Source organism: Platichthys flesus, chromosome 5, assembly GCF_949316205.1.
Source record: "Platichthys flesus chromosome 5, fPlaFle2.1, whole genome shotgun sequence".
Classification (NCBI taxonomy): Eukaryota; Metazoa; Chordata; class Actinopteri; order Pleuronectiformes; family Pleuronectidae; genus Platichthys; species Platichthys flesus.
In genome coordinates, this window is record NC_084949.1 from 16,765,521 (window position 1) to 16,779,008 (window position 13,488).

The 13,488-nt window shown below is 43.9% G+C and overlaps 1 protein-coding gene across 2 annotated transcripts in view; it reads right to left on the minus strand.

Annotated features, from left to right (window-relative positions):
* The window catches only part of slit2 (slit homolog 2 (Drosophila)), an 84,982-nt gene that overhangs the window by 29,705 nt on the left and 41,789 nt on the right, over positions 1 to 13,488 (minus strand). For both annotated transcript variants that reach the window (XM_062388707.1, XM_062388706.1), the window contains exons 5-6: positions 2,816 to 2,887; positions 1,610 to 1,681 (exon numbers count right to left, since the gene is read on the minus strand). In XM_062388707.1, coding sequence (XP_062244691.1) covers positions 1,610 to 1,681; positions 2,816 to 2,887 — 144 coding nt within the window. The remainder of the gene's footprint in view (positions 1 to 1,609; positions 1,682 to 2,815; positions 2,888 to 13,488) is intronic.

Here is a 13,488-nt window from a genome sequence, read left to right on the forward strand (position 1 = left end):
GAATGACTGCAATGCGCAATAGAGATAAGATAAGAGGTGATAAGAGGTGATAAAATGACGACTGAACTGATTGAGGCAGGTGAAAAGTGAATCCTATTTGTCTGGACATACGCAGACAAGGAAGAGAAGATGAAGTCTACAAGGAAAAGGCACGTCAGGCTCCAGCGTTCGGTACACAGCTACGCTCACTATGGTTTGATTCAATGCAGAAGTAAAATTCTGCACTTGAGTGTAAAGAGGTTGGACTCAACTATACAGATTCATGTAATCAGTTTAATTTTAAATAGTAAATCCCGACAATTTTTTTAAATTGTTGTATGAATTGAGATAACCCTAAATGCCTTTGCACACTAGACACGTTTCTCCACATTATTAATTTGCATGATATTGATATTTTTTGAACCCCTAACCAGTCAATGCAATTTCCCTAAGGTTTTTTTTGTTTTTTTTTTCAGACCAAGGCCGACTTGTCCAAGTTTACGCTTCCGACATCTAACCAATCAGAATCCATGTTATCTGAAGCAGTTATAGTAGTAGAAAAACAACTACCTCCACTATCCACTATCCAGTCAGATAAAAGGTTTATTTGTCAACTCATTATATATATTTGTCTTTAGCCATGGCTCAAAGTTATTGTTGTCTTCGATATGATGGAGCCCACTTAAACAAATAGGACTTTTGTCAAATCAAATACTCAAGTAGAACCTGTGATCTTGGTGCCAGCTGCTGCAGCCGCTCTTCAAACATTCCCACAGACATCTTGAAAAATCTTCTGAAGAGGTTGTGGTGCAGTTTAAGCTGAACCAGTGAAACTCACCAAGTTCTCCTCTCTTCAATGGTTTTACCCCATAAATATGAAAAAAATCTGATCATCATCATGTTGGAATATTTACATTTTATCCTATAATTTATTTGCTAAATTGAGCACCGTTGAAATTCTCTTCCGAAATTATTCGCTATTTTGTGTCATTTATTCAGTTGCCTTTAAGGTGCAAAGGCCCTAACTCCAAGTATTGCTTTGATAACTACACAACGTGTTTTGCTCCGGTTCAGTTCAGCTTCTTATTTCCCTTGTGCTGTCCCCATTGTTACTGTTTACCTAATGAAAACAAATATTTCTGAATGAACAGTGGAACAACTCATGTTAAAAACTGTAGGTGTCAGTGAATGTGATCTGACTTGAAACTCAGCTCAGCATTTAAAGTATAATATTGTGTTGTCTCTAGTTAATTAACAGTGAACGAAACTCTGCATCTAATATACTGACCTGGAGTTAAAGCTGCCTGCACTAACATCACAATATGATGAAAATTCACATATGTCATTAAGACCATCGTCATTACTGACTTTAGGACAGAAGAGACGTCTGTTTAATGTCACTAATGACATGGTGACCTTTTTAATAAACTATATATAACGGTCAAGGAGCCATGCATTAACTGAAATATCTGAATTGATATATGAAAGCGTCTGCAAGTGCTGCACAGGCGATGCAGTCTTTTAAAGGTCAACGAGGATATTAGCTGCTCCATCTCCCACTGCTGGTGGCGTTCTTTTCAACCAGCCCTCCTCTACCTACAGCGGGACAACTGAATAAACAGGTACTCACAGCACTTCCAGGTCACGCAGCGCTCGGAAAGCTCCATCCTCAATGCAGCTGATGTGGTTGTAGTCCAACTGGCTGCACACAGACACGCACACACACACACACAGAAGGAAGGAAAAAAGGAGGTAGAGATGTAAAGGTGTCTTATAGCACAGCCAGCCACTGATGAATATGCATCAACTCCGCCGAACAAAGTCAACAACCGCTCTCTACCTCACTCGCTCACTTTCTCTTCCGCTGTCCTCCTGTCTCCTGAGCTCTTTGTTCTTTTTTTTTGCAGATGTAATTCTCCATGTACTTATCTCTGGATCCATTCCCTCCTCCTGCGCTCCTCAATCTGACGTCTCATTTGTATGCGCTGCTCTTTACCTCTTTCGCCCGTCTCTCCCCATCCCCCCCCCCCCCCCCTTCTCAGAATCGCTTTGCTGAAACAATTTAATTAAGACATAAGGACAGTAAATCATGTGCTGTCACCCGCGTGCTAATGTGTGCTCAGACACACACACACACACACACACGCACACACACACCACCTTGTCTTAAACTATTCTTCAGGGACCCTTCATTGGCTAAATGCATTATCTAGCCCCTGATCATAACCCCAAAAATGTAAAGCCTCATTCTTAACCTAAACTTAAACCATATACACCTGTATAAAGTTCCGCATTAATGTAGTAAACCACAAGTCTTTACCCCCTAAACACAAGCACACACAACACTCAGGCAAACACACTCTGTCCTGTCCTTTTCAAATAATTGCAAGGCATTTCAAAATAAATTATCTGATGTGGAAAAAACCCCAGGATGCAGCAAAATGGTTGTAAATATCCATATTTATAGAATTACTGCTGGGCAATTACCTGCAAAATGACCAACAATTATCTTTAATTATCAGAACCATGACGGAGGCAAGGCAAAGAGAAAAACAAGACAAATGCTACTGACGTCCATTGCAAACCCACACCCACACCCACAAACACACACACATGCACAGGGCTGCTAATGAGCAGCAGTGCCAGTCAATACAGCAAACAGGAGGCACATGACATTTAACACAATGAAATATTGATGCACAACCACACAGGGGTTGCAAACATGGCGAGACACGCATTTGCTCGCACGCACGCACACACGCACACACACACACACACACGCACACGCGCACACACACACACACAAACACACACACATATGCACAATGCCACTTACAGGTTCTTGATCTCCACAGCTCCCCTGAAGGCTTTCCTTGGGACCCCCTGGATCTGGTTCTCGCTGAGATCACTGGACAGATAGAGAGATGTAGAGAAGAACGAGGGGGAGAAGAGAAAGAGAGAGAGAAAAAAAAGAAGGTGGCAGTTAAGCCAAGCTGTCACCGAGCCACTTGCGTTGCAGCACAAGTACTTGTTGTAATCTTCAAAATGCACCGGAGGAACTTCAGAGCCAGACGGATCATCTGCAAAATTGAGTTCTTTGCACACAGAGCACTCCTTCGCCGAATATAATCAGTTGTCTCTATTCGTCTCTCAGTGACACACACACAAAAAACACACTTCCCCTGACAAGTGTCCACGTAGCTGGAGCAAGACGCAATTCAATTGTCTGCTCTGAGCAGCCATCCAAATCAGTAATAAGAGGGTTTGAATTATTAAAGAACCTGTAGGGGGCAATAGTGACCTCCGCTTCCAGCATTCCTTTCCTCCTCTGATTACTCCCACTAATCACTCCATCACCCCCGCCACCACCTTCCTCTGCTTTTAAGGAGTGAATGATGGATGAGTTTGTGTGTTAGTGTGTGTGTGTGTGTGAGTATGATAACTGGGGTTTACAGAGATTTAGAGTTCAGCCACTTTAACTAAGCTGCAGCTTGGGATACAGTAAAAAAAGCTAAACAAAAACAAACCCATAAATTGACTGCAGTGACTCACACACACACACACACACACACACACACACACACGTGTGTGCTAATAAATGTTATCACACACGCACATTAGTACATAAATATAGTCACATGCACGGCCAGGTGTCTCACATAGATCAAATCTGCTGCCAAGTGAAACACATGCTGTCACTGGTTGGTATAGCAACTTGATTTAGTGAAGGACACACACGCACGCACACACACTCAGATACACACAATAAAGGATTCAGCTGTCCGCAGGATGCAGATGTATTACGGGATGTAAAATGCAGGTACTGAATAAATCAGACTTTATCGTTTCATCATCTCAACTTCAGAGAAACATCTTAACTGGAAAAAGGAAAGGCACTGCTCGATAGTGTGTGTGTGTGTGTGTGTGTGCGAGTGTGTGTTTTGTCTACTGCCGACACAGACCAAGGTTCCAGACAGACTATTTGACCTTTCACTCTCTTGACCCCGACTGTGTCGCAGTGACCTCCACGAGGCAAAATCGGCTAACGGCTAATGCCCGGCCACATTCCTCACATTCCTGTGTCAGTGATCATATAATCAGAGTCGTAGGTATCGTCTATCACCTGCGCTTCCACCTGCTGCATCTAAACCTGTGATCAGTTGTTTCCAGATCTAAAGGAAAACTACAGACTGCAGTGTTCAGAAGACTGGGGAAGATAGATGAGGATAATTATCTTGTCCAACTGAAATCCAAACATAGCCTTTTAGCATCCACGTCTGGAGCGATTCATTGATAGTCGACCAATAGAAGCCACAATTACGATAATGGCTTAAGTAGGTTTTCTAGTTCCACCTTTCAAACGTGAGTATTTTCCAAGTTCCTTTTTCCCCCAATTACACTAAATTTAGCAGGTTTGGATTATTGTCTATTGACGGCCGTTGACAGAAGATCTCAAATGTTCCCCTTAATCTGGTTTATGCTCATAATTCTATGGAGTAAATACAAAATGTTAATGTTTAATAAATAACCCATGCAAACCATTTTAAGATGTGAACCTGTACATGCCTGTAAGTGCACATCAGGCATCATTCTGTGAGGCTGGGATCAGAAAACGTGATCCTGAACTAAGACTTTACAAACAGAGGCAGATGAAAAAGAGGCTATTTTACAGGCACACACACACAACACACACACACACACACACACACACACACACACACACACAGCGGCTGGTCTGAATCAAGTCTGAGTGTATCCTGATACTGTTTTTACAGGACCAGGGGGGTTTGGAAAGCAGCTGTGCTCTTTTAACCACTGGAACTCTAAAACCAAACAAATATTCTGAAAGTGCTCCTTAACCCTAACCCTACACACACACATACACATCCACACACACACACACACACACACACTCACCCTATGTATGCATATCGGATGCAGGAATCACCACAAACTGTGTTAATGTGTCATACGTGAAGAGTTGATAGTTTGACAGTTTGTGTGTCTACATTTAGGCTGCACACATACTTCAGTGTAAACGGCAGAGCACAGTAAATAATCTAAGCCAGAGTGTGTTTACTCACACACTTGACATGTTCACTTGGGAACATACAGCACACGACTCCGCTGCAAGTATAGTCCCTCAGCTCAACAGGAGAGGAGAGAGATGGAGTAGTGGGTTTTTGTGTGTCTGTGTGTGTGTTTGTGTGTATGTGTGTGTGTGTGACGTACATTTATCTTCTGGAGCAATGAGATGATTGGAAATGGATTTTTTAACGTAGCTCTGTCCCCGTGATCTACGACAAGAGCAGGACATGTACGCAGACCTAAGACTTGCATATTGCGTACACATGTGATCGGCAGTTTGAGTTAGTGTAGGGCTCATAAGGAAGTGGAAGGAGGCAACTCTAAACCCTATTCATCCCTCAGACCACCAGAGAGAGGGAGAATAAGGGAGAGAGGGAGAGAGGGATATTGGGTGAATACTAAGTTTAAATCGAACCAGGGAACTGACTTTCAGAGATTTAAGAGTGGATTTTCTTACTGCGTTTGGCGCCAGGGCACCTGATTCAATTTGATCTTTAGTTGAATCATTTAGTGGGCATCACACCCACGGTGTGGTTTCCTGCTTCTGTGGCTTTCGCTCCCTCGACCTTTCCCTTTTCAGCCTCCTCTCTGTGTCTTTGCTTTTCCTCCTTCCCTTAATTTGTCCTGTTTTCGGACTTCCCCAAGATTTAACCCCTCACCTCTGCCCCTGTGCCTAAACCCGCTGAACTGGAAGGTTAGCTTCATTAAAAGAGGCTCCTGCTGAGCCCTGTGTGTATGTGTGTGTGTGTGTGTGTGTGTGTTTGTGTGTTTGTGTGTGTGTGTGTGTGTGTGTGAATTGTCATCTTTCATCAGTCATCTATCAAATTGCAGATGGTGGTTCAGTGTCTTGCTCAAGGACCCTTCAACTTTTCTGCCCTCTGCATTAAGGCTATATACTTCCACAAAATGTTCACAGGTACAGTGACTGAAAATCTTGTTTCCTTTTTCCTCAGTCTGCTCTGTCAAATCTCTCTCCATTTGTCAGCTGTCTCTCTCTATCTACTCTAACCTGTTGTCTATCAGGCTGGAAGGCAGAGCTATTTGAGATTTCTCTCCAGAGAAAGAAATACAAAAAATACAGTTCTCCAGTTTTTGGAGCAGTTGGGTAAACTGAGCTTTTTGAAAACATTGACTTATGCCATGGCTGGGACTGTGTAGCTGTATTGTTGAGAAACTGCAACCCTCTCTGTGGTCACACATCTTCGATGTCAGTGAAGTTACTGATGACTTTGCGATCTTCATGGGGATTTGGTCGACATGGGAATGCACCAAATACTCGACAGTCTTAGATTTGTTAAACATGAGCCATACGAGCCACAAGCTAATTCCTATTTAATGCTTATTCAGTTGTTTCGCAACACAAAAAGTCGACGCTAACTAAATTGTGAGTTTGACTGGAATAAAACACAGTGATGTGATCATGCTGAGCAGATTGTGTTGCACAGAGAGGAGGCAGAATTAGAGATTTATCTGTTTTAATATTGTTGAGAGTCAGAGTCCCAGCAGACGTAATTCCTTTTCCTTCTCTAACTTTTTTTAATTTGATTGTTTTTCTCACCTCTGGTGGCCCAGGATCCGTGTGTGTGTGTGTGTGTGTGTGGTTGTGTGTGTGTGGTTGTGTGTGTGTGTTTGTGAGACAGAGTCAGGTCTCCAGTGTTAAGAGCTTAGTGCTGCATTTCTAAAGGGTCTTTTCAGAGTGAGAGGGGCTTTTGACGCCCTGCGTGTCTAAGAAGACCTGGGCATGAAAGAGCAGCACTTAATTCTCATACATTCACCCTCCCTCCTCCCCACTCTCTCTCTCTCACTCTCTCTCATACTAGACACACACACACACACACACACACACACACTCCCTCTCTGTCACCTACTGTTATACAGTTTCTGAACCTCTTTTGTACAAGAACCACCGCCACGAGATCCTTCCCAGGTCCGGCACACTGGCGGTTCCCGCGGACCCATGTGTGACCGCTTGTGTTTGTGTGTGGCACGCTATGAGTCGGAGTTGGCAGAGCAGTAAACTAATCATCTTGTTCAAATCTCTTTGGGAGATCTTAATCCGATTAACTATAAGAATGTGTGAATGGGCAACGAAAGAGCTGGAAAGTATAAAACACAACAGAGAGTGAGGAAAGAGATGGAGAAAATGGGAATGAAGGAGATAAGATGGATACGAGCTTTGTTTCTTGGTGGAGGTGTGGTTAGGATGGGACAGCTAGAGAGAAAGTCCGAGATGAAACTTGGGATTGTGTGCCGTGAAGTGGACCCCCAAAGATCCCACTTGTGTGAGCAATTAGGGGGAGAAAGCCTCCCAAAGAAAAGAGAGGAGGTGAGGGGGAGAGAGGAAACGGAGGAGAGGAGGCGCACCGGAGACAATGCTGAGGATTACTGAGCACACTGGGCTGGGGCTGCAGGCACCTGGGAATGTGGAGGAACGTGTGTGATGTTGTGTTTTATTGAAGTCGGTGCGTCCTGGAAATCTTGTGTGGCAGAATATTAAAGTGTGCAGAAACATGACATGAAAAAAAAAAAGTACTGTCACTATGTTCTCGTTCCAGAGAATCACTCGCACCCTCCCACACACAGACACCCTCCTCTCTCATCCGCCTCCTTCAGTCTCTTCTGAACTAATATTGACTTTGCTCGTGAATGACAAATCTCTAGTCGCCCTCCCTCTCTCCATCTCTCCCCATCTCATTGTCCGTTTCCCTTATTCACCATCACGCCTCACACACGCACTTTTAATGCCAGGTAGGAGGGTTGCTATGGTTACCCCACCAGGGTGGACACCGAAGGGACACTTTGACTTGACAGAGTGGATGTCCCCCATGTGTGTGTGCGTGACTGGCAACCGGGATGGCAGGTTGCCATGAAAGATGTGTTTGTGTGTGTGTGTTTGTGAGTGTGTGTGAATTCCGTGATACGGCGTTGTCAGTTTACAAAATCTCTTGTGGTAACAGCTGTGTTATTATTCTTGCTGCTTTGCTCAGGAGTTTTCATCTGTTTCCTGCTTTAAACTCTGAGAGCAGACAGCAAGGCCGGGACGATTGCTTGCTAGAAATGATACATTCTGCCTCCAGGTTTCTTACATAAATAGCTCCTGCGCTTTAAGATAACAATCGTTTTGTATAGTGGGCTCTTAACAAAGTCTGCCGTAAGACGCCACTCGTGACAACTTGTAACACAAACGTCCTGTTGCTGAGGAAACAACGTCTTCAGCAGACATGTCTGATCACATCTGGGTTGAAAAATGAACAGATAGAATAATAAAGCTGAACAAATAAATGTGGTATATGCTGGTGTGTGTGTGTGTGTGTGTGTGTGTGTGTGTGTGTGTATGTGTGTGTGTGTGTGTGTGTGTGTGTGTGTGTGTGTGTGTGTGTGTGTGTGTGTGTGTGTGAAAACAGACTGATTAAGTTGCGTTCCAGCTCAGGAACAGATTAGTCAGCGTTCTAGGACCATGACATCATCAGAAATGTTTACACGTGTAATTATAGACAAGTGAGGAATACATCTGTTGCACACACACACACACACACACACACACACACTCACATGGAGTGGGAAGCGTACAGTGATACAATAATTGCATATGAGGAGAGCTGAGAGGCACTTAGTAATGGGGACATGGTTTCCCTCTAAACATTTGAAAATGATATCAAGTTCAAAGTTGCCTCAACAGAAGGACCTCTCGCACTGAACTGTGCAGCTGGGCTCATGATAACAAAACTCTTCATGCAATTATATTCTGTAATAATTTCAGGTTATGGTTGAGCAAAGGGAAAGGGGCAAAGCCAGTTGTGCCGTCTGGTGTAACTATATGTATAGCTGTAGTAGATATATGCATGATCAATCACTGTTAAGTACTTGAAAACTGACAATAGTACAACATGGCTTCAACGGACAACCCCACAATAGGTTTTTCTTTTATAAATGCTTCTGTTGTTTTAAACATTTGTTCAGATTTCGTAAAGAAGCACAATTATGTATTATTTCTCATTTCCTGACTAAATATTTCATACTGACGCCTTGCTAACCCAGAGGCAACAAAGTTTAACTCTGAAATGAAATTGTTGAGGTTGATATTAATACAGATATTTGCGAGTAATACATAATTCACATAATATATGTAATATAATTTGTTAAACATAAACAATGCAAAGGTTTTTCTAAGGATTCTTTAGCAGTAGTTTGCAGTTAACTTGTCCTGTCAGCTGACATATTGAATATCTGCAACAATCTGTTATCAAATCCAGGTGAGATATGTTTACATTATGTAATAAAAGAGGCACATGTTTGAATTTGATCTCTGAACCAACGTGGCTGCATTTTGTTAGGGGGATTAAACAATTATGAATAAAACTTGAAAAAACTAAAATGACCTTAGCAAGAAAATGACTAAATAAACAAATTCCAACTAGCTGTGTATGTTGGCCATCAACATTTAGTATAAAGTCTTTACAGAAAGAAATAATACTCAACTTTTCTGATTTGCGCCGGTGAAGAAAATACCAGGAACTGAAGATTTGTAATGTCATAACTCATATCTCCACCTCTCCTCCGTCAATTCCTTCTAGTCCATCCCTCCTCCTTCTTGACATTTCTCTCCATCACCCCTTGATTTTTTTCTCCCATTCCTCTGTTATCCCTCTTACCTTCACCTCTGTTTCTCTCTCCCTCTCTCCCTCAAACATCCTCTCCGCCCTCCACCACCCTCCTTTGCCCTGCTCCCTGTGTAATGAGTCTAATCCATCAGCCAGACAGTATTAATCGTATTCCGATAGCAGTGTGTTCACTCGCTGCTCGCTGCTGTCTCTGTCTCTACGAGTCAATAACCCCAGCTCTAACACCTACACACTGCCTATGACAGATAGGCTGTGTGTGTGTTTCTGTGTGTGTGTGTGTGTGTGTGAGTGTGTGTGTGTGTGTGTGTGTGTGTGTGTGTGTGAGTGTAGCTGCGTGTGTGTCACTGTGTGTTTGTGTATTTTTTAACCAACTCAGCACTATGACCAAATTTATTGCAGCCTTTGCCTGGAAGACTGTCCAAAACACACACACACAATGTGGACACACACACACACACACACACACACACACACACACACACACACACACACAAACACACACACACCACAGCTAAAATGATGTGTTGCCAGACCACTTACAAAACCCCTGGTCAGTGACATCATATCCTTTTCCTGTTTGCCTCTTACATTGCCAAACAATAATAATAGAATAGATAAATAGAAAGTGACAGCATATGGACGAATGTCTGAGCCTGTTTGTCTGGGTTGGCCTGTGTGTGTGTGTGTGTGTGTGTGTGTGTGTGTGTGTGTGTGTTTCTGTGTGTACCAGTCTGCATACCCGTTGCCCGGTCAGAAAGTTTTTCAACCACATCTTTGACCTGATCTGCCACAAACTCCATGACCCAATGAGCTGAGGCGGCCTCCTCCCTTCTTGTCTGTCTCCTTTCCATTTAGAACCCCCCCCCCCCCCCCCCCCGACTCTCTGCCTCCGACCCTTCTCTCACTTGCGGATAATGTATCAATCTGGCGCCCAACGATCCTTTGTCATTTTCTGACTTTTCCATCTATTTCTCTCCCCCTCAACTCGCTCCATCCATCAATTGTCGCACTATTGTCCAGATCGCTCGATCATTGCATCACACTTTTCCCACATCAGTCATTCATTATTTTTTAATCTGTCATCCAGCTCTGTCAGACAAGAGCACTGGAGTAGAAGTAAAACATGTCCTTTTGGCCAGAGAGCAGAGAGAGACAGTGAGAGTGAGCACGTCAAGCCTCATAATGTGGCACGTCAAGCCTCAAGCCATATTAGTCTGCTTCATGCTGTTAAATCCTGTTCATCAAAAACTAACAGCCCATCAGCTGTTCGGTGCGGCCTGATGTGGTAAACGAACAACCGGAGACGAATGTCGAAATAAACATCTAAACAGCTCATACATTTTAACAACTATGAAATACAGGGGTCAATTGACAGCTGAGCATCGGAAGAGACGGGTTGTGGTTTGGGAAAGAGCGTGTTTGTAGATCAGGAATGAGGGGTTATGTAGCGTATCACTGGAAAGACGCATAAAATGTGTGTCTGTGTGTGTGTGTGTGTGTGTGTGTGTGTGTGTGTGTGTGTGTGTGTGTGATTGTGTGGCTGTGTGTGTGGCTGTGTTTGTGTGTGTGTGTGTGTGTGTGATTGTGTGCGTGTGGCTGTGTGTGCGGCTGTGTTTGTGTGTGTGAGGCTCTGGTAGCAGAGGACTTCAGTAGCGATGACTTACTCACCCTAGTGTCATTATTCACAGTTTACAAACCATGACAAGGCAGGCAGAGATAATCACGTACACACACACACTCTCTCTCTCTTTCTCTCTCTCTCTCTCTCTCTCTCTTTCACTCACAAATACACACACACACACACACACACTCACACATAAACGAACACAAACACACACAAACATCTCATAATTCAGCACTGTGTGCGGTTTTGTCTTTCCCTCCCAGTGTTTACCCAGCAGCTTTGAGTGACATGCTGGCTCCTCTAGTGTGAACGTACACAAACACACACACACACACACACACACACACACACACACACACACACACACACACACACACACATACACACAAACACACACACACACACACACACACACACAAACACACACACACACACACACCAAGGTAGCTCATCACGTTCAACTGTACTTCTGGGTTTAGTGCTAATAAAAGATGCGAGGATCCAAATACACTGAAGACGAGGTACCTCTTCAAGAAACTCCACAACTTAACAGTCCCCATATTCTGAAGGTGTTTAAACTGAATAAAGTTGTGTACTTGGGGCAGCTCAGTATATACAGGGGGTAGAGAAGGTCGTCCATTAACAATAAGGTCCTCCAGTCTGTATTCCAAAATGCCCTTGGGCAAGACAGTGAAACCAACATTTCAGCAGTCTATGACTGTGTTTCATAAGCACAGCACATAGTAGCACTGTATGAATGTATATGTGTGTGTTTGGCTGAATTGTACCGTGTCTTTATTTAAACTTATCTAAAACCATGATCTTTCACCAGCCTTCCCCACAGTGCTTTTGTTACCTAACCATAACCACAGAATTGACTCTGGACTCAAACCCCAGCCCCAGTGTGACAGTTGTGTTCTTTGTACGCCCTCCATCCACACAAACCCCCTCCTGGTGCCTCCGGCCATTTATAAATGTGGAGCTTTATTTATTCAAAAATCTGTGTTGCAGTTCAGACGCATCGACGTGTCGTTTTCAGGACACAGGGTTGATTAAGTGGGGATTTATGGGTATTATTGGTGTTTGTTTCCAATCTGTTTCTTTATGGTCTAATTTCAGACTGCACATTAAAACAGGTGGGTGAACATGTATGTATTTATAGACGGAATAAGAAACAGTGGGGTTGTCATTACTGTTTCAATAAGAGCTGAGGCCGATCAGGTTTCTCCCATCAGGCACCATTAGAGCAAGTGTCAGTATGCTGCAGTGTGTGTGTGTGTGTGTGTGTTAGAGGCAGAAATTGTTTCCTCCCCTGAGGCCTCTCACTTGAACTCAGTGTGAGAATGAACATCTTGTCAATCGCCTACTCAGCGCTGTTTAGGGAAATGAGGGCTTCATCACTCGATGAGCCTGTGACGGTTTACTGTATCGGACCCAACACCTGCAAAATGCTTTTAGCCCAGAGAGAGAGAGAGAGAGAGTGAGGGAGGACGGGGCGGGAGGAGGGGAGGGGGCCGGCGGGGAGGACAAAAAGGAAGGAAGAACAACATTTGTGGCCGTCAGAAAGAAATCCAAGTACTATTCGGATTAAAAAAGAGGACAAATTGGCAGTAAGGCATGGTTTCTGGTCTTCTTTTATCGCCACTCCACCTCCTCCTCTTTGTCTTGCTCCAAATCTATTCAAGATGTCTTCGGTCCACCCACCACCTCGATTCAACCCCCACCCCCCCCCACCATCCCTGTGTTTGCCAGCTCCTGGCAATCACAGGCTCGCTGAGATATTCCTCTTCAAATAGTTTCTCTCCGTCAATGTTGTCTTTCTTTCTTTCACCACCACAGGCTCGGGTCACACACACTTGTCACTCGGGACCAGCTGTCCTGCACCATCTGTCCACTGTCCGCTCTGCACACACACACGCACGCACACATACACACACACGAACACACGCGCAGGCACGCACAAACACTGGAGCTAAAATTTGGCAGTTACTGGCAAAGACACCATGGCCGAGAACAACTTGTGTTTATTGGGCTGTGTCAAAATAAATACAATATCTGACAATGATAGGAGAAATACAATGAGTGAGGGGGTTCGGGGACGGAAGAGATGGTACAAAAAACAGGAGAGCAAACACTTCCACACAAAAGCTGTGATCCATTTCCACACGGCCAACG